Source organism: Pseudophryne corroboree, chromosome 7 (assembly GCF_028390025.1).
Source record: "Pseudophryne corroboree isolate aPseCor3 chromosome 7, aPseCor3.hap2, whole genome shotgun sequence".
NCBI classification, from domain to species: domain Eukaryota; kingdom Metazoa; phylum Chordata; class Amphibia; order Anura; family Myobatrachidae; genus Pseudophryne; species Pseudophryne corroboree.
Genome location: NC_086450.1, coordinates 357,763,436 through 357,789,177, shown reverse-complemented (window position 1 = coordinate 357,789,177; position 25,742 = coordinate 357,763,436). Strand labels below are relative to the sequence as shown.

Genomic DNA, 25,742 nt, shown 5'->3' with positions numbered 1-25,742 from the left:
CTCTGAGGTGGCGAGCCACTGGTTGATCAATGGATGGTGATGGTCTTTTCCTGTACATTCTTGCATTAATACACGATAATCCAATTAATAGACACCTGCTTACTCATCTACTTTGCTTCACTATATGGGTTGGGGTCCTGCCCTGAACAGTTATAGTCCTATGATGAAGATAGTTATAAAACTAAATATTTAAATTCATATAAATTGATTGATATTTCAAAATTCTCATGGTGTTGCAATAATAGCAACATAGTTTTATGCTGGTTTTATATTGTATGTATTGTTTTTTCTCCTTTTTATTGTTTTGGGTATCTGGCTAGACAACTGGTTTGGCACATTTTCGTGGTACACCTATCGGTGTGGGTTCTTTATACATATTTGGGTTATTAGGTTATGTTGGAGTTATTTTGTTGTATCCATATAATGTAATCACGTTATGGTTGCCAACCAACCCGTGCTCGCGTTAGGCCGCCTCCTCCGCTCTATTCACCTGACAGATGACGTGGCACGCGTTGCCCGGCGCTAAACAGCGTCAGGACGTTACATGCAGAGGATTGAGAGATGATGCGATCGGTTGCTGTGGCAACCGGCGTAGTCGGACGACGTCACTGCGGGGCGACGTGTGTAGATGGGCAGGGATGCGGGAAATCAGAGGGCTAAGGTGTGCATACAAGGTATGTATGTTGATTGTTTGATATGGAGTTCTTGACAAAGGTGATAAGCACCGAAACGTTGAACAGAACTGACTCTGCCAGTCATTTATTCTTCCATATCAAGACCCGTGAGTGCCACCCTTCAAAACTTTGGATAGATTGGGGCTCAACAGACCCGGGAGGGCACCAGGGCAAGTAATGCTTTTCAGCAAGGGAGTGCCGGCATTTGTGACTAAAATACATACATACATATATTATATATATTTCAATTATACACTGAAACACTTACATGGGATATTAGCAGAACATACAGTATAGGGCTAATGCACCCCTAATGTACTACACAGATTTTCCTTATGGAAAATTAAGTAAACCATAAGACGATTTCTACCGGGATTACACTGACAGCACCTAGGAAGCAGAAGTATAACAGGATAACTCAATAAAGACTTACTATGACGACATACCTTTTCGATAGATCGCAGCAGCATAGCGAGAAGTGTTGCATGCAGCTTGTATGGATGAGAAGGTCTGCTTGTCCATGAGCTTGCTGAAATAAAGGAAATTGAGAGGAGATATATAAATACATATATGTAGGGAAAAGAGTAAATATTAAGTTATAATATACTGCACAAACAAAGCCCTGCATACACATATGGCAGCAGATATGATAAGTAATTAAGGCATTTTTAATAATTTGAATGAAACTCCTTTCTTTACTTTTTTCAGAAATTTTAATTGTGCACTTTTAGAATTCCAAAATGTGCATGTAAAGTACATACATGCAAACTAACAGCCTGTATATAGTATGGTGGGGAGTTACAATTAGTATTTATTTCAGCAAAACAAAACATGTTTTTTCTCTTTTTTTGGGGGGGGGGGGGGGGGGTGATTCACTTAATGCTCGTTCTTTTTGCTGAAAAATGTACTCCTTCCTGCACGCAAAACACGGGATCCAGGAAAAGTTCCCGGAATCATGTTGTTTTTCTGCGTTCACGGCCACAAAACCCCCCCACTACTTAAATCTGGGATTTTGATTTTCCTACGTTTGGGCTGGTGAAACAAAAAAAATCCCTGATAAGGCCGGCTATTGGCATCAATTGAATGAAACCCAAACCCCCCCCCCCCCCCCCCCCCCCGACCACCACACCGGGATCAATTAGACACGGCTAATTACATTTTCCCCCATACAACTATCATGGTCAATTACAGCTTATTTTTTAACATTGCTAGATACGGCTTAGCAGTACGGCAGAGCAAGCTGTGTACTTACGAAGAGTAGGTACTGGTCTCATCACTACATGTGCCATCAACGTTCAAAGCAATCTGCTCTCCTTTACTGCGGCAGTAATTGGGACTCCCTGTGTTAATGGCCATATCAATCTCCACCTAAGAGAATAATGGACCAGATTATTTGGATTAACTGGTAGATACGTCGTGTTCAGAATGAGAATAAACAAAACAAATAACAAAACTAATAAACAAAAGTTCCAAGACGCGGTCCTCAAGGCACCCTAATAGTCCAGGTTCTAAGGATAACCAAGCTTGGGCACAAGCGATTTAATTAGTACCTCAATCAATTTGATTTAACCATCTGTGCTCAGCCATGGATACCCTTAAAACCAGGACTGTTAGAGTGCCTTCAAGACGGAGTTTAGGAACCATTGGTATAAGCAGCAAGTAACTTGAGGATAGACTGAGCTAATAGAAGTATATTGGCCATGTCTGTCCTACCTTCTGTAGCTTTGGTTTAATTCTTGCTGACAGATGCGGGACTCCATCATAAGTCATTGATGCCGGTCGGACTGGATACTTGGAAAGAAGGAAACAAACAAAAAAAAAGTTGGAAAACGTAATACATTGGATCCCAAAGGCACCCTAACAGTCCAGGTTTTAAGGATATCCATGGTTTAGAAGTGTTAGGTTCGTGTAACCGGCAGTCACCACACCGATGCCGGGATCCCTGCTTGTAGATGCCCAACGGGGGAATGGCGAGCGCAACGAAGCCCCTTGCGGGCTAGGTGACGAGTGTTCTATTCCCATTCTATGGGTGTCATGGACACCCACAAGTGTCAATAGTCCCTGTTAGTTGGCATGCCAACTGATGGGATTGTGAGGGGGTGGGAGCCCGGTGTCTGTATTGTGAGCGAAGGTCTCCTGACCGTCGGTCACTAAACTGCATCCCGTTGAGAACACATAATTTAATCAAAATGAATGAGGTAATAAGTCACGTGCTCAACCATGGATATCCTTAAAACATGGACTGTTAGGGTGTATTGTGCACAAAGTTTGGGAACCACTGACATAATACATCTATTACTGCGTTGGTATTAATATGGGAGTACACCAGGCCATGTGACCTGATCGTAGAGGATACAAAAATGCAGAATGCCTCCAGTATTGAGCACAGATACTGATGAACAAACTGGGAGTGATTTGTGTCCATACACATCACAAGTTCTGCCTAGTACCACAAAGAGCGGCCCATGAAAACTTGTGATGTCAGGAGCACCGTAACAGCCTCATACTGTACATGCACAGCCGCGAATAGTAACTGAACTGACATGCACAGAGTTTCAGTTGTCAAGTCATTGGGGATGCAGATTATTTCAATCACACAGACAGTGCTCACATAATGTAAATTGCAGTACGACATAAAAGCAAACTGGATAACCAGCCCTGTCCATACACAAAGAAAAATCAGTGAGACCTCACTTGGGGCAATAAATGATAACACCCAAACTGGTTACAGGCCACATAGCATCTAAATTACACGACTGACTAAAGAAGAAATATTTAGAACATCTAACTACATTCATTATATGTAACTCATTTATGGATCAATTTTAAACATGCTTTTAACGTACCTGGAATAAATACAGCTTATCTGCCAGGCTTTTGGCCAGGAAAACATCCAGCTGAAATACAATAGTAACAGTGAGAGCAACGAGAGAAAAAAAAAATTTGCTTTCTTACTGTACGGATATTTGCTTTGATAAAGGCAAAATGTTTACTTTTTTACATAGAAAGCAATTTATCAGCTCACTTCGATTTCCTGGTTGCTGACACTATCAGCAGGATTAGGATAAGCCTTTACATTTCAAGCACCAACAGCACAGTGCATTTAACAAAAGATAAAGATGGACCTGATCAAATGAGTTTACAATCTAAAGGCCCGTACACACTGGTCGATGTATCGGCCGTTCTCTTGAACGGCCGATACATCGCGGGACCGTCGGCCAGTGTGTACGGGCGATACGTCTGAACTCCGTCGTTCACAGACGTATCGCGTCGGCCGCGCAGCACAGCCGACAGCCAATATATCTAACGATATATTGGCCCGTCGCTGTGTGTGTACGGGGCGGTCGTCCGACCGCCCGTACACATGCTGCGGCGGCCGGCGGTGATTGACAGGTGAACTGGGCGGGCGCGAGCGCCCGCCCAGTTCATGACGTCAGTCCCCCGACGGATCGGGCTGTGTGTATGCACAGCACACTGCCCGATCCGTACATAGATATATCTGCAGATCAATTGATCTGCAGATATATCTAATAGTGTGTACCCACCTTAAGAGGTGTGGGGAACAATAGAGCTATACGGAAGTGTAATAACAATTCCAGCGGCCAAGGGGGAAACTATAAGGCAGAAGCATTACCTGCTTCCAATATACGATAAGTACACATTGGTAGCCGACGTTTCTCTGCAGCTACCGGTGGTGAGGTACGAGGACACGGCAGAAGATGGAGACGTGAAAGATTAACCAATCAGTACAGAAAGCTTCTGAAAGTCAGCCGATGGCAGTTATTGACAATCATGTTACATGGGCCTCCTTCCACCACTGGTCCTAGAGAAAACATCTACCATGTATGGACACCCCTACGATCTTCCTGTTTGGAGTAGCTGTAGCTCCATGAGAGGCAATAATCTGACTGGGGATTGTAGATGCTCTTCCAAAGAGACTGGATCACCACGGTAATCAACCAGATAACCGTAAGATGTTACATTTAGTTGGTCATCTACCATAGTAATCCTGTGTAAGTTCTGTTTCATTAAGTCAACAAGTATGTAAATACTGAATTTGTTCAAATCAATACTAAAGACATCAAACTAGAACAAATATGGCGGGGCAGCAATTTTCCTTACATACAAAAGTGCAAGTAAATGGAAACTAAACATGTATCATAAAGCCTGGGATATAAATGCTTTACCTCGTGTATAATTGGATCGTCATCTTCATTTTCCATACTACCGTGAAGCACAACAATCCGTTTTCTTCTCAACTATGGACTTATTAATATCTCCTACAGAAGAGAGAGGAAATGTTACCAACTGTAAACGTTATGACAATAAGTACATATGTGTATGGACATGCCCAGTGATTAATGCTAAGTGGATGATAATGTGGTAGACTGCAGCAACACCTATTTTTCACATCAAAGGGTACCCTGCCTCCTAATGCTGCTCCTGGTAACTGATTTTACACTGGTTGTGAATTGGGGCAGATGTATTAAGCCTTGGAGACTGACTAAGTAGAGAGAGATAAACTACCAATAAGCTCCTGTAAATTTTCAAACACAGCCTGTGACATGACAGGAGCCGATTGGCTGGTAATTTACTTTCTTTATCACTCTCCAAGGCTTGGTACAGCTCATCCTATTAGTAGAGCTTGTGCTTAATGTTAATAGCACTGATGCTGAAGCATGGCAAGTGGGGCACTTTTAAAGTCTCACAGCTCCTAACGGCTTGCCAGTTGGACAGTATACCTTTATTGAGCACATTGGAGAAGTGAATACTGCTGCTGTCAGCATTTTAAAAGAAGATTTACATTTGAAGAAGGTAGACAGTACTTTTACCACAAAGTGAAAGGCGTTACTGTGCCACCGCTCGAGGAGAGATGTGCAAACCTTCAAGAGATAAAGTGGAGAAGTTGCCCACAGCAACCAGCTATCATTTAGGGGTCTATTCACGAAACAGTGGGGAAACAGACCAGTGGAGAAGTTGCCCATTGCAACCAATCAGCAGCTCCCTTAAATTTTATAGAATGTACTTCCTGCAAAGCAGATTGGTTGCCACTCTTTTCACTGCTTTATAAATAGACTCCCTAGTCTATAACATGGGTCTTCAACCTGCGGCCCTCCAGCTGCTGTGGAATAACACATCCTAACATGCCCTGTCACAGTTCTGCTATTAAGGCATGCTAAAACTGAGACAGGGCATGCTTGGATGTGTAGTTCCACAGCAGCTGGAGGGCCGCAGGTTGAAGACCCATGTACTAGAAAATTATGATTTCTATGGGCAACTTCTACACTTTACCTGTCGCAAAGGTTTGATGCATCTCATCTTACAGAATGTGGAATACGGCCACCCAGAACTTAAAATAAGAATTTACTTACCGATAATTCTATTTCTCATAGTCCGTAGTGGATGCTGGGACTCCGTCAGGACCATGGGGAATAGCGGGCTCCGCAGGAGACAGGGCACATCTAAAAAAGCTTTTAGGTCACATGGTGCGTACTGGCTCCTCCCCCTATGACCCTCCTCCAAGCCTCAGTTAGGTACTGTGCCCGGACGAGCGTACACAATAAGGAAGGATCTTGAATCCCGGGTAAGACTCATACCAGCCACACCAATCACACCGTACAACTTGTGATCTGAACCCAGTTAACAGTATGATAACACAAACGAAGTAGCCTCTGAACAGATGGCTCACAACAACAGTAATAACCCGATTTTTGTAACAATAACTATGTACAAGCATTGCAGACAATCCGCACTTGGGATGGGCGCCCAGCATCCACTACGGACTATGAGAAATAGAATTATCGGTAAGTAAATTCTTATTTTCTCTAACGTCCTAGTGGATGCTGGGACTCCGTCAGGACCATGGGGATTATACCAAAGCTCCCAAACGGGCGGGAGAGTGCGGATGACTCTGCAGCACCGAATGAGAGAACTCCAGGTCCTCTTTAGCCAGAGTATCAAATTTGTAAAATTTTACAAACGTGTTCTCCCCTGACCACGTAGCTGCTCGGCAAAGTTGTAATGCCGAGACTCCTCGGGCAGCCGCCCAGGATGAGCCCACTTTCCTTGTGGAATGGGCCTTTACAGATTTAGGCTGTGGCAGGCCTGCCACAGAATGTGCAAGTTGGATTGTACTACATATCCAACGTGCAATCGTCTGTTTAGACGCAGGAGCACCCAACTTGTTGGGTGCATACAATGTAAACAACGAGTCAGATTTTCTGACTCCAGCTGTCCTTGAAATATATATTTTTAATGCTCTGACAACGTCCAGTAACTTGGAGTCCTCCAAGTCGCTAGTAGCCGCAGGCACCACAATAGGCTGGTTCAAGTGAAATGCCGAAACCACCTTAGGGAGAAATTGAGGACGTGTCCTCAATTCTGCCCTGTCCGAATGGAATATCAGATATGGGCTTTTGTATGACAAAGCTGCCAACTCCGAAACTCTCCTGGCTGAAGCCAGGGCCAACAGCATGGTTACCTTCCATGTAAGGTATTTTAAATCTACCGATTTTAAAGGCTCAAACCAATGAGATTTGAGAAAATTTAGAACCACGTTCAAATCCCACGGTGCCACTGGAGGCACTATTGGGGGTTGTATATGTAGTACACCTTTGACAAAAGTTTGTACTTCAGGCACTGACGCCAATTCCTTCTGGAAGAAAATTGATAAGGCCGAAATTTGAACTTTAATGGACCCCAATTTGAGGCCCATAGACAATCCTGCTTGCAGGAAATGTAAGAATCGACCCAATTGAAATTCTTCCGTTGGAGCCTTCTTGGCCTCACACCACGCAACATATTTTCTCCAAATGCGGTGATAATGTTGTGCGGTCACTTCTTTCCTGGCTTTAATTAAAGTAGGAATAACTTCCTCAGGAATGCCCTTCTCTTTTAGAATCCGGCGTTCAACCGCCATGCTGTCAAACGCAGCCGTGGTAAGTCTTGGAACATACAAGGTCCCTGCTGAAGCAGATCCCTTCTTAGAGGTAGAGGCCACGGATCCTCCGTGAGCATCTCTTGAAGTTCCGGATACCAAGTTCTTCTTGGCCAGTCCGGAGCTACCAGTATTGTTCTTACTCCTCTTTTCCGTATAATTCTCAGTACCTTTGGTATGAGAGGCAGAGGAGGGAACACATACACTGACTGGTACACCCACGGTGTTACCAGAGCGTCCACAGCTATTGCCTGAGGGTCTCTTGACCTGGCGCAATACCTGTCCAATTTTTTGTTGAGGCGAGACGCCATCATGTCCACCTTTGGTTTTTCCCAACGGTTCACAATAATGTGGAAAACTTCTGGATGAAGTCCCCACTCTCCCGGGTGAAGGTCGTGTCTGCTGAGGAAATCTGCTTCCCAGTTGTCCACTCCCGGGATGAACACTGCTGACAGTGCTACGACATGATTCTCCGCCCAGCGCAGAATCCTTGCAGCTTCTGCCATTGCACTCCTGCTTCTCGTGCCGCCTTGTCGGTTTACGTGGGCGACTGCCGTGATGTTGTCGGACTGGATCAACACCGGCTGACCCTGAAGCAGCGATTTTGCCAGGCTTAGAGCATTGTAGATCGCTCTTAGCTCCAGTATATTTATGTGAAGAGACGTCTCCAGGTTTGACCACACGCCCTGGAAGTTTCTTCCCTTTGTGACTGCTCCCCAACCTCGTAGGCTGGCATCCGTAGTCACCAGGACCCAGTCCTGTATGCCGAATCTGCGGCCCACTAACAGATGGGCAGTCTGCAACCACCACAGGAGAGACAACCTTGTTCTCGGTGACAGTGTTATCCGCTGATGCATGTGCAGATGCGATCCGGACCATTTGTCCAGCAGATCCCACTGAAATGTTCGTGCATGGAATCTGCCGAATGGAATCGCTTCGTACGAAGCCACCATCTTTCCCAGGACTCTTGTGCATTGATGTACTGACACAGTTCCTGGTTTTAGGAGGTTCTTGACAAGTTCGGATAACTCCCTTGCTTTCTCTTCCGGGAGAAATACCTTTTTCTGAACCGTGTCCAGAATCATGCCCAGGAACAGCAGATGTGTTGTCGGGGTCAATTGAGATTTTGGAAGATTTAGAATCCACCCGTGTTGCTGAAGCACTACTTGTGTTAGCGCTACACCGACTTCCAGCTGTTCTCTGGACTTTGCCCTTATCAGGAGATCGTCCAAGTAAGGGATAATTAATACGCCTTTTCTTCGTAGAAGAACCATCATTTCGGTCATTACCTTGGTAAAGACCCGAGGGGCCGTGGACAACCCAAACGGCAGCGTTTGAAACTGATAATGACAGTCTTGTATCACGAACCTGAGATACCCTTGGTGTGAGGGGTAAATCGGGACATGTAGATAAGCATCTTTTATGTCCAAGGACACCATGAAGTCTCCTTCTTCCAGATTCGCTATCACTGCTCTGAGTGACTCCATCTTGAACTTGAATTTCTTTATGTACAGGTTCAAGGATTTCAGATTTAGAATAGGCCTTACCGAACCGTCCGGTTTCGGTACCACAAATAGTGTGGAATAATACCCCTTTCCCTGTTGTAGGAGGGGTACCTTGACTATCACCTGCTGAGAATACAGCTTGTGAATGGCTTCCAAAACCGACGTCCTTTCTGAGGGAGACGTTGGTAAAACAGACTTTAGGAACCGGCGAGGGGGAGACCTTTCGAACTCCAGCATGTAACCCTGAGATACTATCTGCAGGACCCACGGGTCCACTTGTGAGTGAACCCATTGATTGCTGAAAATCTTGAGTCGACCCCCCACCGTTCCTGAGTCCGCTTGTAAAGCCCCAGCGTCATGCTGATGGCTTTGTAGAAGCCGGGGCGGGCTTCTGTTCCTGGGCAGGGGCTGCTTGCTGCCCTTTCTTACCCTTTCCTCTGCCTCGCGGCAGATAAGACTGTCCTTTTGGTCGCTTTTTATAGGAGCGAAAGGACTGCGGCTGAAAAGACGGTGTCTTTTTCTGTTGGGAGGGGGTCTGAGGTAAAAAAGTGGATTTGCCGGCAGTTGCCGTGGCCACCAGGTCCGAAAGACCGACCCCAAACAATTCCTCTCCTTTATATGGCAATACTTCCATATGCCTCTTGGAATCCGCATCACCTGACCACTGTCGCGTCCATAAACTTCTTCTGGCAGATATGGACATCGCGCTTACTCTTGATGCTAGAGTACAAACATCCCTCTGAGCATCTCGCATATAAAGGAAAGCATCCTTTAATTGCTCTAGAGTCAATAAAATACTGTCCCTATCCAGGGTATCAATATTTTCAGTCAGAGAATCCAACCACACTACCCCAGCACTGCACATCCAGGCTGAGGCTATTGCCGGTCGCAGTATAACACCAGTATGTGTGTATATACTCTTCAGTGTAGTTTCCAGCCTCCTATCCGCTGGATCCTTGAGGGCGGCCGTATCAGGAGACGGCAACGCCACTTGCTTTGATAAACGTGTGAGCGCCTTATCCACCCTAGGGGGTGTTTCCCAGCACGCCCTAACCTCTGGTGGGAAAGGGTATAATGCCAATAACTTCTTGGAAATTAGCAGTTTTCTATCGGGGTTAACCCACGCTTCATCACACACGTCATTCAATTCCTCTGATTCTGGAAAAAATACAGGTAGTTTTTTCACCCCCCACATAATACCCCTTTTTGAGGTACCAGCAGTATCAGAGATCTGCAAAGCCTCCTTCATTGCCGTGATCATATAACGTGTGGCCCTATTGGAAAATACGTTTGTTTCTTCACCGTCGACACTAGATTCATCTGTGTCGGTACCCGTGTCGACTGACTGAGGTAAAGGACGTTTTACAGCCCCTGACGGTGTCTGAGACGCCTGAACCGGTACTAACTGGTTTGTAGGGCGTCTTATTTCGTCAACTGACTTTTGTAATGTGCTGACATTATCACGTAATTCCATAACTAAAGCCATCCATTCCGGTGTCGACTCCCTAGGGGGTGACATTACCATCATCGGCAATTGCTCTGCCTCCACACCAACATCGTCCTCATACATGTCGACACACACGTACCGACACACAGCAGCCACACAGGGAATGCTCTAATCGAAGACAGGACCCCCTAGCCCTTTGGGGAGACAGAGGGAGAGTTTGCCAGCACACACCAAAAGCGCTATAAATGTATATAAACAACCCTAGAAGGTGTTGTTTACTATATATGCGCTCTTAATATATAAATATCGCCAATTTATGCCCCCCTTCTCTTTGTTACCCTGTTTCTGTAGTGCAGTGCAGGGGAGAGACCTGGGAGCCTTCCTCACCAGCGGAGCTGAGCAGGAAAATGGCGCTGAGTGCTGAGGAGAATAAGCTCCGCCCCTTTTTCGGCGGGCTTTTCCCCGGTTTTTAAGGAACTGGCCTGGGTTAAAATACATACATATAGCCTTAATGGCTATATGTGATGTATTTATTTTGCCACTAAAGGTAATTATATTGCTGCCCAGGGCGCCCCCAGCAGCGCCCTGCACCCTCCGTGACTGAGTCAGTGAGCCGTGTGACAACAATGGCGCACAGCTGCCGTGCTGTGCGCTACCTTCAAGAAGACTGAGGAGTCTTCTGCCGCCTGCTTTCCGGACCTCCGTTCTGCCGTCTCTTCAGCGTCTGTAAGGGGGATCGGCGGCGCGGCTCCGGGACGAACCCCAGGCTGACCTGTGTTCCGACTCCCTCTGGAGCTAAGTGTCCAGTAGCCTAAGACTCCAATCCATCCTGCACGCAGGTGAGTTGGAAATCTCTCCCCTAAGTCCCTCGATGCAGTGATCCTGTTGCCAGCAGGAATCACTGAGATTGAAACCTAAAAAAAAACTTTTCTAAACAGCTCTTTAGGAGAGCCACCTAGATTGCACCCTCTCGGACGGGCACAAAAACCTAACTGAGGCTTGGAGGAGGGTCATAGGGGGAGGAGCCAGTACGCACCATGTGACCTAAAAGCTTTTTTAGATGTGCCCTGTCTCCTGCGGAGCCCGCTATTCCCCATGGTCCTGACGGAGTCCCAGCATCCACTAGGACGTTAGAGAAAAGGTCATTAAGTTCAGCTGCAATTACCAAAAACCAGTGCGTTGGGACTTGCAGGTTAACAAAAATGTCTTCTCCTGATCTGCCCCCCTCTTCTGTACCATGTGAGATTTTCTGCCAGTCTCCCTATCTTCACAAAAGTTTACCCAAAACATACCTTTTACCACTTTCTCTCCTCCCACACAGGTATGGAAAATAGGATTTTGGTACTTACCAGGTAAATCCTTTTCTTTGAATCCATAGGGGTCACTGGAGTACTCTTGGGGGGATATGGACGGGCTTCCGTAGGAACAGCACTGAATATTTAAATTTAGAAACACTCCACCCCTCCATATCCCTGGTCACTACCCAGTGTTTTTTACTGAGCCGAACAGGAATTAAGAGAGGTTAATAATGGAGTATTACATATAACATAACTGACAATAACGAAGTTAACACATAACGTTACTGACAACTAAACAGTTGACACCCTAACCAGCACTTGTAACTTGAACCAGTCGGTGAAAGTGTGTTACCATAAGATCCTCAGAACTAACCACAAGTAGGTAAACTGCTCTGGGTGGGCGTCCAGTGACCCCTATGGATTCAAAGAAAAGGATTTACCTGGTAAGTACCAAAATCCTATTTTCTTTTTCATCCACTAGGGGTCACTGGAGTACTCTTGGGACGTACCAAAGCTTCCCCCGTGGGCGGGAGAGCAGTTTGGCACTTGTAACACTAGGCGGCCAAAGCTAGATGCTGATGCCGCAAAAGTATCAAACTTGTAAAAGCGCACAAACGTGTGCACTGAAGACCATGTAGCCGCCCGGCAAAGCTGCGTCGCAGAAGCCCCACGACCAGCTGCCCATGAAGTACCCACAGAACGTGTGGAATGAGCGGTTACTGACGTAGGCGGTTGTAACCTAGCATGAAGGTAAGCCTGGCGTATGGTCAGTTTTATCCATCTGGATAAAGTTTGTTTAGATGCTGGCCAACCCATTTTGGCAGCATCATAGAGAACAAATAACGTATCCGTCTTACGAACTGAAGACGTTCGGGATACATAAACGCGTAATGCGCGAACCACATCCAGAGTTCCAGAATGTGCTGTCAACACAGGAACTACTATTGGTTGATTGATGTGAAAAGATGACACTACCTTTGGTAAGAAGGCGGGATTCGTCCGAAGTTCCGCTCTGTCATCATGAAACACCAAATACGGTGGCTTGCATGACAAGGCACCCAAATCCGAAACACGCCTCGCCGAAGCTAAGGCTAAGAGAAAAATTGTTTTCAAAGTGAGAAACTTTATATTCACTTGTTGTAAGGGTTCAAAATATGAAGACTGTAAGAACTCCAAAACCAGATTCAAGTCCCATGGCGCTGTAGGTGGAATGAATGGAGGCTGTACCCTGAGTACACCTTGGAGAAAAGTGCGTATCGACGGCAATAGAGTCAATCGTCTTTGAAAATAAATTGACAAAGCAGAAACCTGCACCTTTAGTGTAGATAAACGCAATCCTCCATCTAAGCCTGTTTGTAGAAACAACAACAGGCGGCATACCTTGAAAGCTGATGTCGGAAATTTCCGAACCTCACACCAACCTATATATGCACGCCATATTCTGTAATAATGAGCTGCCGTAACCGGCTTCCTAGCTCGTAACATGGTTGGTATAACTGAATCTGGAATGCCCTCTCTTCTTAAGAGGGCGGTCTCAACAGCCACCCCGTCAAACGCAGCCGCGCTAAATCGGGGTAAAGAAACGGACCCTGTTGTAACAGGTCTGGACGTATCGGGAGCGGCCACGGATCGTCTGCGAGTAATCCTCGAAGATCCGAGAACCAAGCTCTCAGAGGCCAATGAGGCGCCACTAGTATGACTGTGAGCGACTCTCTTTTGATCCGTTTTAGCACCAGAGGGAGCAACGGAAACGGTGGAAACAGATACACAAGACTGTACGGCCACGCGACAGTGAGAGCATCCACCGCGACTGCCTTTGGATCTCTTGTTCTGGACACATACTGGAGCGTTTGATGATTGTGTCGAGATGCCATCAGGTCCACCTGAGGATAACCCCATCGCTGAACCAACATGTGAAACACTTCTGGATTTAATGACCATTCGCCTGGGTGAAAATCCCGACGACTGAGATAATCCGCTTCCCAGTTGTCCACTCCCGGAATGAACACAGCCGACAATATCACCTGGTGGCATTCCACCCAATTGAGGATTCGAGCTACTTCCCGCATTGCCATGCGGCTTCTCGTTCCTCCTTGTTTGTTGATGTATGCGACCGCCGTCGCATTGTCCGACTGCACTTGGACCGGCTGAGAGCGAATCATGTGCACTGCTTGTCGTAGCGCATTGAAAATGGCGCGGAGTTCTAGAACATTTATCGACAGCAATTTCTCGTGATCCGCCCAGAGACCCTGGAGCTGACAATTTTGAATTACCGCTCCCCAACCTCTGAGACTGGCGTCCGTAGTTAGAATTATCCAATTGCAAACTCCGAACCGTCTTCCTGCGGTTAAATTGTGTTCCTTGAGCCACCATAGCAGAGAAACTCTTGCTATTGGTGACAACCTCACCCTGTGGTGAATCTGCAGATGCGAGCCCGACCACTGGGCAAGCACGTTCAGCTGAAATGGACGAGAGTGAAATCTCCCGAACTGAAGCGCCTCGAAAGCTGCCACCATTGTGCCTAACAGGCGAATGCACAAGTGTACCGACACTGTGCGTGGTTTGAGTACTAATTGTACTAGATGGCGTAGCATTTGTACTTTTTGTTGTGGTAGGTAAATTCTTTGATTGACCGTATCGAGAATCATACCTAGGAACTGAAGGCGTTGAGACGGAATCAGATGTGATTTCTTGAAATTTACAATCCAACCGTGGTGAACTAGTACATTGTAAGTTAGCAGCGCATGCTGGGTAAGTATCTGTTGAGACGGAGCTTTGATGAGCAGATCGTCTAAATACGGAACTATTGTCACTCCCAAGGATCTGAGGTGAGCTATCATCACAGACATTACTTTGGTGAATCCCCGAGGCGCTGATGACAGGCCAAACGGCAGAGCCTGAAACTGGTAATGGTTCTGGCGTATTGCAAATCGTAAGAATTTCTGATGAGGCTGCCAAATTGGAATGTGTAAGTACGCATCCTTGAGGTCTAGCGCAATCATGAATTCCTTGGTCTCTAACCCCGCAATCACCGAACGTAGAGACTCCATTTTGAATCTGTAGTAAGTTACGTACTGATTTAGTCCCTTTAAGTTCAATATTGGTCTGACTGAGCCATCCGGCTTCGGGACCACAAATAGACTTGAATAATAACCCTGACCCTGTTGGTGTACAGGGACCGGAATCAACACTGCCGAATTCAGTAAGGATTGAATGGCAATTTGCAAAACTGTCCTCTTGTCGTCCGACAGAGGCAATCCTGTCTTGAAAAACCGCAGAGGCGGCAGACAGTCGAACTCTATTTTGTAACCTTTTAACACTAAATTGCGAATCCAGCCCTCCGCGGATGTGTGGAACCACGCCCCATGGAACTTCTGAAGGCGTGCTCCCACAATTGGAGAACCGAGATGGGCTGGTAACCCGTCATGCCACTGGCTTGTCGGTAACCTTAGCGTTTTGGCGAGTTGTGTTGGTTTGATGGAAACCACGTCCTCGACCACGTCTAGCAGGCGTGGCTGATCCTCTGCCACGTCCTCGAAAGGGCTGAGGTCTAAAGGATTTGAACGAAGGTCCAGCGTACCTTCTTCTTGGCGCAGGTGGAGGCAATGGTAAGAAAACAGACTTACCTCCCGTAGCCTCCTTAATCCATGCGTCCAATTCTGGACCAAACAACTTCTTGCCATCGTAAGGCAACGCCTCTATACTTCGTTTGACCTCTGCCTCCGCTTGATAAGTACGCAGGTAGAGTGCTCTTCGTGCTGTAACTAGCGAAGATGAAATACGAGAAGTGAGCTGACAGACGTCAGTAGATGCTGTACAGAGATACTCTACAGCCTCAATCATTTGATTTACCAGAACTATCAAGTTTTCGTCCTGTAAAGCAGATTTGAGTTCTGTAAGCCATATTATGAGCGCCTTAGTTACCCAAATGCCAACCAATCCAGGTCTTAGCATCACACCTGCTGCTACATACATGGTCTTTAGCATAGTTTCTATCTTGCGATCTGAAGGATCTTTAAGCGTAGTAGCTGCTGGCACTGGTATGGTTAATTTCTTGGTAAGCTTTGACACAGAAGAATCAACTATTGGTGGATTCTCCCATGTACACGTTACCGAGTCTGGAAAAGGATAACTAGACTTAAATCTGCGAGGTATAGAAAACCGTTTATCTGGATTCTGTCTTGTTTCTACTAACATCTGATTTAGAGAATCCGACACAGGAAAACTTACTGGCGTCTTCCGTCGTTTAGTAAATACGACCTGATCATTGGTGAGAGGCTGCTCAGCTTCAGGAAACCTTAGAGACTGCCGTACCGCTCTGATGAGATCATCAATGCCGGAACTGTTAACATCCTCGCTATCTGACTCCACTTCGCCCTCCTCACCCTCATCGTGTTCCGTGAGGTCAGGTATGGAATCGTCAGAATGCAACATAGCAGACACTGGAAAATCATAAGACATATGAAAATTATCCCGTTTGCCCAAAATGGATTTGGACCTTACGCAAGGCTGAGACGCCTCTGGTAGTTCTGGCGGTCTCACCCTAGACTCAGATCTTAACGTTTCTCGCTCCAGACGAGCAGCGGTCATTTCTGTCTGAAATCTCTCCAGTACATTCACTAACATACCCCACGGAGGGTCCGGTGAGGAAATTGGTTGTAAAACCGGAGGAGCAATGGTATTATGGACGGAATCCACAAAACATACTGTACATGTGGTAGATGCATCTGGTAACACACTGCCACATATTTTGCAATTATGCTTTTTAGTTTTTGCTGGTGCCTTACTCATTATGGCGACAGACAATACAATACACAAAAAACAGACACTTGCACGACTCAGTAAAATAGCAATAAGGTGTCTCTGTATATAAATCTGGCCAAGTGCAGTACACGTGGCCAGTACTATGAAATGTGATCCCAAATTCCCACTAACACCCCTGCGCCTTCCGGTGGTGTAGAGATGTAAGACAGGAACCTTCTGGAATCACAGAGGAAGACACAGGAAGCATGATTAATGGCTGCCATGCTTAAACATATAATCACAGTTTCATACTGATATTATAAACAGTCTCCCTGCCAGCAAAATCCTCATTATATATTATATATATATAAAGTGTGCTTAAACATATAATCACAGTTTCATACTGATATTATACCCAGTCTCCCTGCCAGCAAAAGCCTCATTATATATTATATATATATAGAATGTGCTTAAACATATATCTTACACTGATATTATTAACAGTCTTCCTGCCATGCAAAAGTGCTGTCCTCTACCCCCCCTCGCAGCTGCTCCTTAGTGTGCAGTGCGGGACCTCGGGTACCTGTTAGAGTAGGAGCTATTACGGCCCCCAGCGATACACGCGGCGGCCGGAGCCTTACAAGCGGCGGCCGGAGCCTGGGGCGAAGCGGCGGCCTGACGCGGGGAGTAGATGCCCTGTAGCGGCGGCCGTGCAAGAGACTCTGAAGCGGAGATCCGGAGAGCATTATCACCCGGCGGCAGCAGCTGTTCGCTCAGCGGGCGGCGCTGCTGCCGCCGCAGTTAGCCAGTACACCAGCGTGCTGCTGTCCTCCCTTCTCCCCTCCTCGGGACGGCAGCGGAAGCTGACCGCCCCCTCTCACATACCTGCAGTGAAACTCTGTCATGAGGCTCCGACGGGGCTTCTTCAACAAGCGCCGGGCAGCCAGTGTAACAGGATGTGAGGGCTGTGAGGGAGCTCTTTCAGAGAGGCCCGACACGCCCGTGCTGCTATCAGCAGCTGCACTATCCCTGACCCTGCCTTTTGGAAGGGGGAAAGGGATGTGCCAATTTGTTAGAAAAAAGAAAAAGAAAAATAAAAATAAAATTTCTTGAAGTAACCGTGACTTCAGTTAGTAAGCTGCTGCCACGTTCAGCACAGAAAAAACACTGGGTAGTGACCAGGGATATGGAGGGGTGGAGTGTTTCTAAATTTAAATATTCAGTGCTGTTCCTACGGAAGCCCGTCCATATCCCCCCAAGAGTACTCCAGTGACCCCTAGTGGATGAAAAAGAAATCAGAAGCCTGGCATTGAATGGTTGCCAGGCTTCCAACATCAAATCTAGCGATGCGATGGCTACTAGTAGTATTCCTTCTAGGCTGTTTCAGCAGGGTGTTGCACCCTGCCCATTTTTGAAATGTGAAAAAGCACCCTGCCCTTTTTCAGTGCACCCTGCAGGATCATAAATCGCCCCCTTGTATACAGAATGCAACAGAGTGCATGTTACAATGTAGTTGTCTACTCCTTGTCCACCTCTGAAATTGGAAACAATTTCTATCCTTAATGAAATGGATGGCAGAGGGGGCACTGTAAATGGCATCACTGCTGTGGCTGCCTGCATAACACAGCACTCTGATATAGAGGGAAAGAACAGGGTAAGCAGTGAGCATGTACTGCTATTACACTATTTCCTTAGTAGAAGAACAGACTTATTTTGTACCTATACTGTATATTTTAACCCTCTGTTTAACTTTTCTGTTTTATAACACATAAGGATAACTACTTCATCAGTGGAGGAGACATTTATTATTATCTACTTATGTATATGCTACAGCCGTTCTTTCAAGAAGTCTGGACAAATATAGTATTTTTCTCAGTACAGATGTTGGGTGTCCTATATGTATGTAGGGGTCAATGATACATTAAGGGGAAAATATATGTATAAAAACTATAAACATATGCGCTATGCTTTGTGCGCAAAGAGTCACATAAAAAATGTGCCCATTAAAATGAAAATGTGCCCTCCTCAATGATCAGCACCCTGCCCTAAAAAAAAACCCTAGAATGAACACTATACTAGTCATCACAACCATTCAATGCAGTAGCGGCTCTTGCCACAGGCAAGCAGGCTTTTTGCCCGGGGCGCTGCTACCCTGAGGGCGCCACCGCCGTGGCAAGAGCCCCTGCTAATCCACCCTCCCTCCCCGCTCCCCAGCTGCAGTGAGCGCCGTGTGCGCCCGCTGCAGCCGGCGTCGCTGACTGACGCTAGAGGTTAAAATTGACCCCTAGTGTCAGTGTGGCGCTGCTATGGGAGAGTCGTCATGACGTCTCTCCCATAGAAAGGAGCTGGCGACAGCAGCAGCAGCGGTCCGGAAGCAGGAGCGAGGCTTGTAAGTATTGTTTTTTTTTTGTTTTTTTAGGGTTTCAAAACGGCGCTACTACAGGGGGCACTACTACAGGGGGCAGATCTACAGGGGGCACAACCTGGGGGCACTGCTACAGGGGGAACAGCTATTGGGGGTGCAACTACAGAGGGTGCAAATCAACTGGGGGAACAGCTACAAGGGGCACAGCTACTGGGGGCACTACTATAGGGGACACTGCTACTGGGGGCACAACAACTGGGGGAAAATTAACTGGGGGCACAGCTGCTGGGGGCACAAGTACAAGGGGATAACGGGGGGTACGCCCCTTCCCTATGAAGAAGCCACGCCCCTTCCCTATGAAGAAGCCATGCCCCTGTTTTGGGGTGCGCACCCTCGGTGTGCACCAACTGTATTTTACCTGGAGGGGGGGCGCCACAGGAAACTTTCGCCCTGGGCGCCACAAGGTCTAGAACCGACCCTGATTCAATGGTACTGATGGTTTTAGTGTGCACATGTGCAGAAGCATTCAAAGCTTCGCACATGCACACCAGGGACGTGCAGTCAGGGGAGGCCATGCCTCCCCTGTCATTAATGGGATTACAAGAATACAGAGAAGATACTTATGACATGTTCTGTGTCATAAGTATCTTCTCATAGTAACCTAATCTTTTTTAGCATTAAAAAAAAAAAAAAAGATTTCGGAGGCACCTTGAACGGTGCCTCTCGCTGCTAACTGTAAATGGCCGGAAGCAGGGGGCGGGCAGGGGGCGTGGCCATGCAGAGGGCTGGAAAAGCCCATTAAAAAAAGCATTGAAAGCGGAACCTATAGAGGTGCCTCAGTGCAGCAGGGACGTGCTTTCAGCCCATGAAAGCACGCCCGTCACAGTGATTGGCAGGGCCGGATTAACAATGGGGCGGGTGCAGGGCCGGTTTACCGCAGCAGCCATCAGTGGATTTGCCTGCTGGGACGACGAGTGACTCCGGCTGTCCTGTGACCCCACTGCCTGGCAGCTGCCTCGTTCGGTGCTTGCTGCTGAATGGTAGGAGGATGGGGTGAGTGTTTCTCAAAGGGGGCGTGGCCACGGGGGCCGTGATTAGGCCACACCCCCGACTTCTCCTGGTCGTTTGTATGTGTCCCTGCCTACTCCTGCTGTGTCCGGAAGGCTTAGTGACTGACTGGGGGAAACGGGGGAGAGTGGAAGGGCAGAGGAGAGCAGGTATGTGTGTTGCTAAGTACAGGCTGGGTGTGTGTGTAGGGACTGTGGTGAACACCCTGTTCACCACAGTCCCTACACACACACCCAGCCTGTACTTAGCAACACACACCCTGTGTGGCTGGAGGGGACAGGGTGTGTGTCAGTGTATATTGGGACTGGGGAAACTGGCTGTGTATATGTGTAGGGCATTGAGGGGGGGGGGGGCTGGTGTGTGTGGTGATATGGGCATGTTGCTGGGGTGGGTTGCTCACTTGGAAGCTATGCTCAGGCGGGTGATCTTCACGTCTGTGGATGCTCGGTCCTTGTGCATTCGGCTGCACTATGTGCACTGAGAGGGGCTTTGTTGGCTGCGTTGTTGGCTGTGGGGGAGGGATGCGGGGAGGGTCGCTGCTCGTCCGGCTCAGGGGATCCCGCCAGTGGCGGTTCTATGTGCGGGTGGGCGTCCCAGTCACCTCACCAGCGCCATCAGCACCCATCTGCTGCCCGCATCACAATGCTTCCTGCTGCAAGCCGGCCGCCCCCAGTCCTGGCCACTTCCTGCTGACGGCCACCCCACCGTCCTCTTTTGGCCGATTCCTGCTGCCAGCCGCCCCCTGGCCACTTACCACTGCCGGTCGCCTCCTGCCATTACTCACTCATGCTCAGCTTCAAGCTGGGTGGAAGTATGAGAACATAGAGCCAAGGGACCACAGGCGCCGGATGTGAGTGACGGCTAGCTGGCGCAGTGTGTTTAATGGGCTACCTGGCGCAATGTGTATAATGGGCTACCTGGCGCAATGTGTATAATGGGCTACCTGGCGCAATGTGTATAATGGGCTACCTGGCGCAATGTGTATAATGGGCTACCTGGCGCAATGTGTTATAATGGGCTACCTGGCGCAATGTGTATAATGGGCTACCTGGCGCAATGTGTATAATGGGCTACCTGGCGCAATGTGTATAATGGGCTACCTGGCGCAATGTGTATAATGGGCTACCTGGCGCAATGTGTATAATGGGCTACCTGGCGCAATGTGTATAAGGGGCTACTGGGTGCAATGTGTATAAGGGGCTACTGGGTGCAATGTGAATAGTGGGAAACCTGGTAAATTGTGTATAAGGGGCTACCTGTGTATAATAGGCTCTACCTCAAGCAGTGTGTATAATGGGCTACCTGATGCAATGTGTATAAGAGCTACCTAGTGCAATGTGCCCCTGAGGCAACTAGGTTGTGGGGAGCGCCACCAGCAAATTTGATCCTGCGCTTAAGCTTACCTGCTACAGAAAGCAGACACTAGGGGGTATATTTACTAAAGGTTCTAAAAATGAAAAGTGGTGAAGTTGCCCATAGCAACTAATCAGATTCTGTCTGTCATTTTCTAGGATGCAATAGAGAAACAATAGAGAGAACTTGATTTTTGTTGCTGTGGGTAACATCACCACTTTTCATTTTTAGAACCTTTAGTAAATTTACACCTAAGACCGAGAGCGGCTTTGACTCAGGCAAGGAACAATGTGTGGCGGGCCCTGCGTGACACAACTCCCGCTGTTGCTGGTCACATCCCCTGCGACGGTACACAATAGGCCCTTCATAGATTTCAGCTCCAGGCCCATGTGGTCCTTAATCTGGCACTGGTGATTATGCAGCAGCAGCACTGACAGTGACCTGCATGCGGCTGTCACTGTCAGTGCTGCTGTTACAGGGAGAGACGAGAGAGATAGTGCCAGCCAGTGTCTTCTGCAGTCAGTGTCAGTGCATGTAAGTGTTTAGCTTACACACACTGTCACACCACTGCTTTATTCTTGTTGTCCACTGTCCAGGTCTTTCAGTAACTTAACAGCGCCACAACCGCGGCGCTGCTAAGTTAATGAAAGCCCTGAACATTGAACAACAATTATACATTAATGTCCCCCCCACACCCCTGCCTTCCCCACTCCAATTCCAACTTGTTTTTTTTTTATTCATTAAAATTCCCTACACAACACATACACAAATACACTTTGCGGCGCGGAACCCGGCGTTGGGCTGTAGAGGGCAGCGGCGGCGGGCGGCATGACTTGACTTGTGCGGCGGAGGCGGGCAGCGGGACTTATGCGGCGTTGGGAGTTATGCAGCGGCGGCGGGGCTCGTGCGGTGGAGGTAGGCAGCGAGACTTCTGCGGCGGCGGGACATCAGCGGCGGCGGGACATCAGCGGGCATTTTGGCTGCAGGTCTGGATCATGGATCTAGTCCCTGCAGCCATTAGGGCACCATAGTAGAGGGCTTTGCCACTTTCAAAAATGGCGCTGAAGTGCAGAGCCATTTTTGAAATACAAGATGGCCGCCGCGAGCCAATCACGGCTCGCCGCATCATCACCCCGCCCCTTGGCCAGTGCCTCACCAGCAACTGACCTCACCGCACGCCACTGATGCACACAGTACCTGAGCTGCGGACACCACATGAGTGTCCGCAGCTGCAGAGAAGCAGCCAGCCATTGGATAGACATAGGAAAGCTGCATCCAATACCTGCAATTCAATGGAAAAAGTACTTCCATTGAAACGGTAACATCTATGGTTGCTAACCATTAGCTTCTGACATCCATCTCCAGAAATATCCCTGATTTTAGTGTTCCTCGTCTCCTAGTCCCTTTTCAGCATATCTGACTGTGTCCCATCATTGGGTACAGGCCCATTCTGTGCTGAACTGCCTTCCACTCCCCATGACTCACTCACTGTCCCACACCTGCCTGAATACAGACAGCAGCGTCCTTCCAGTTTGCCAGTTCTTGCTGGGTGTTGGTGCAATGTTGTGTCAGATCACATGCACTGTAAATTTGCTGTGTCTGCGTGCTTTGCTACCTGTTATATTGCCTCATGGCACTTAAAGTGTGGTAAATATATATATATATGTAACACTACTACTGCAACACTAACAAACTGCCTGCTAATATGGCTATTTGTTACCCGTTATTTATATAATGCACACATATCTTGTGGTGCTTTACAGAGGGATGCGGTCAAGATCCCGCCGGACGGAATCCCGGCGGTCAAAATCCCGACACCGGAATACCGACATATTCTCCCTTCGTGGGTGTCCACGACACCCACAGAGGGAGAATAAAATAGGGTGCAGAGCGTAGCGAGGCACCGTGCCCGCAGCGTGGGGAGCCCACAAGGGGCTGCGTTCTGCTCGCGACCCCTGTCGGGACTCTGCTGGTCGAGATTCTGGTGTCGGTATTTCGACCGCCAGGATCCCGTCCAGCGGGATTTCGTACTCATCCCTTTACAGAGGATATTAGGGCATTCCCATCAGTCAGTCCCTGCTCTAGTGGAGCTTACTATTTAAATTCCCTGCCCCGTGTATATAGACACGCATGCTATGGGGAAATACACACAAGACAGGGGAGAGCATACAAACTCCACACAATTAGGGCGGTGGTAACAGAATCCAAGACTATATATTTCTGACAGACTAACATTTTGAAACTGCCATAATTAAATCAATTTAGCGGCTTCTCTTACACATAACAAATGCTCAACAACATAAGTAAAACATGCTTCTAACATGCAATCACACCAACCACCTGGCATCATTACCCCCCACTTCTTGCCCATTGCCCCCCACGGCAGCCTGCAAATGCATGGAATTCCAAACAAGCATTAAACCACATACTGCTCTATATGAAGGCCAAAAATCAGCAGATTGCATATAGAGGTACAATGCACCATGCAACGTGTTGCCAACACACAGTAACACACAGAGACACAGCAGTCAGGCAACAAGTACAGCAGATCCTAGGGACACAGAGACAGTGAGTGACATGATGCAATGCATGATCCCATAGTGACATAGCTGAGCGTGGTATAAATGCTATAGTTAGATATGAATGTATAGCAGTGGTGATATAATATACCGTACATGGGACTAAGGGGCAAGGATGCTGCATAGGACACTGAGGAAGTTTGCAGCACCCGGATATCAGCACCTGTGACAGAACCCTGCGTGGAATAATCACTCCATCAGGCCCGGAGCAGGGAGCGCTGCACATGGTGACACCACCAAGCCGCAGTGCACAGCCCACCCCCTGCACACACACCCAAAGTTCTGCTCCTCCGCTGCGCCGGGCCTACCTGCTAAGCTGGGCGCTATCAGCGGCCTGTGTATAACTGCTGGCAGTCCCGGCTCAGTCCCAGGAAGCGGCCATACTGCTTGTAATAACGCTGCTGAGGCTGACACGTGGGGAGCGGCTCTCCTTACCCACAATGCCGCATTCCGCTGACTAGTGATAGCACCGGCAGGTGGCGCTGTCTCACCGAACACCAAATGGAACTATTCAGCACGGCATAAAGAATAAAAAGTAACTGGCAGCGGTGGGATTCGAACCCACGCCCCCGAAGAGACTGGAGCCTTAATCCAGCGCCTTAGACCGCTCGGCCACGCTACCTCGATGCTGACTGCTGTGGCAATCAGACTATATACATGAAATAGTATTTTATGTCTTCTATATATATTATATTGTGTGTGGAGTAAACATTCAGTGTATTCATTTATGCCCGAGGGACTGAAAACACCTGTCAGAGGAGAAAACCCGCAGGAGCGAATAAGAAGTTAATAAGAAGCTAACTTCAGCCTCATGGAGCGAAATACCTAAATGTTAATTTCTCTGACGTCCTAGTGGATGCTGGGAACTCCGTAAGGACCATGGGGAATAGACGGGCTCCGCAGGAGACTGGGTACTCTAAGAAAGAATTAGGACTACTGGTGTGCACTGGCTCCTCCCTCTATGCCCCTCCTCCAGACCTAAGTTAGAATCTGTGCTCGGCTCGAGCTGGTTGCACACTAGGGGCTCTCCTGAGCTCCTAGTAAAGAAAGTATTTATTAGGTTTTTTATTTTCAGTGAGATCTGCTGGCAACAGACTCACTGCTACGAGGGACTTAGGGGAGAGAAGCAAACCTACCTGCTTGCAGCTAGCTTGGGCTTCTAGGCTACTGGACACCATTAGCTCCAGAGGGATCGAACACAGGCCCAGCCTCGGTCATCCGGTCCCGGAGCCGCGCCGCCGTCCCCCTTGCAGAGCCAGAAGCAAGAAGAACGTCCTGGAAATCGGCGGCTGAAGACTCCGGTCTTCATTAAGGTAGCGCACAGCACTGCAGCTGTGCGCCATTGCTCCCCATGCACACCACATACTCCGGTCACTGATGGGTGCAGGGCGCTGGGGGGGGGGGCGCCCTGGGCTGCAATTAGATTACATTAAAATGGCTAAAAACACATAATATAGTCTAATAAACTATATATGTGTAAAAATCCCCTGCCATAATATTAATATAAAGAGCGGGAGAAGCCCGCCGAAAAAGGGGGCGGGGCTATCTCCCTCAGCACACTGGTGCCATTTCCTCTTCACAGCTCCGCTGGAAGGACGCTCCCCAGGCTCTCCCCTGCAGTTTCCAGGCTCAATAGGGTAAAAAAGAGAGGGGGGGGCACTAAATTTAGGCGCAATACTGTGTATTATAGCTGCTATAGGGAAAATCACTCTGTGTAGTGTAAATCCCTGTTTATATAGCGCTGTGGTGTGTGCTGGCATACTCTCTCTCTGT

General features: G+C 47.9%; 1 protein-coding gene and 1 non-coding gene across 2 annotated transcripts in view; both read right to left on the bottom strand.

Moving 5' to 3' along the window:
• The window catches only part of POLR3E (RNA polymerase III subunit E), a 261,241-nt gene extending 236,842 nt beyond the window's left edge, over nucleotides 1–24,399 (bottom strand). Inside the window, exons 1-6 of the mRNA XM_063934456.1 lie at nucleotides 24,278–24,399; nucleotides 4,862–4,954; nucleotides 3,521–3,571; nucleotides 2,388–2,465; nucleotides 1,927–2,042; nucleotides 1,121–1,203 (exon numbers count right to left, since the gene is read on the bottom strand). Coding sequence (XP_063790526.1) covers nucleotides 1,121–1,203; nucleotides 1,927–2,042; nucleotides 2,388–2,465; nucleotides 3,521–3,571; nucleotides 4,862–4,897 — 364 coding nt within the window. The 5' untranslated portion in view covers nucleotides 4,898–4,954; nucleotides 24,278–24,399. The remainder of the gene's footprint in view (nucleotides 1–1,120; nucleotides 1,204–1,926; nucleotides 2,043–2,387; nucleotides 2,466–3,520; nucleotides 3,572–4,861; nucleotides 4,955–24,277) is intronic.
• A 110-nt stretch (nucleotides 24,400–24,509) lies between these two features.
• Nucleotides 24,510–24,591, bottom strand: TRNAL-AAG (transfer RNA leucine (anticodon AAG)). Its single transcript has one exon. It is a non-coding gene; the product is annotated as a tRNA-Leu (tRNA).
• Between the last annotated feature and the right edge of the window lie 1,151 nt (nucleotides 24,592–25,742).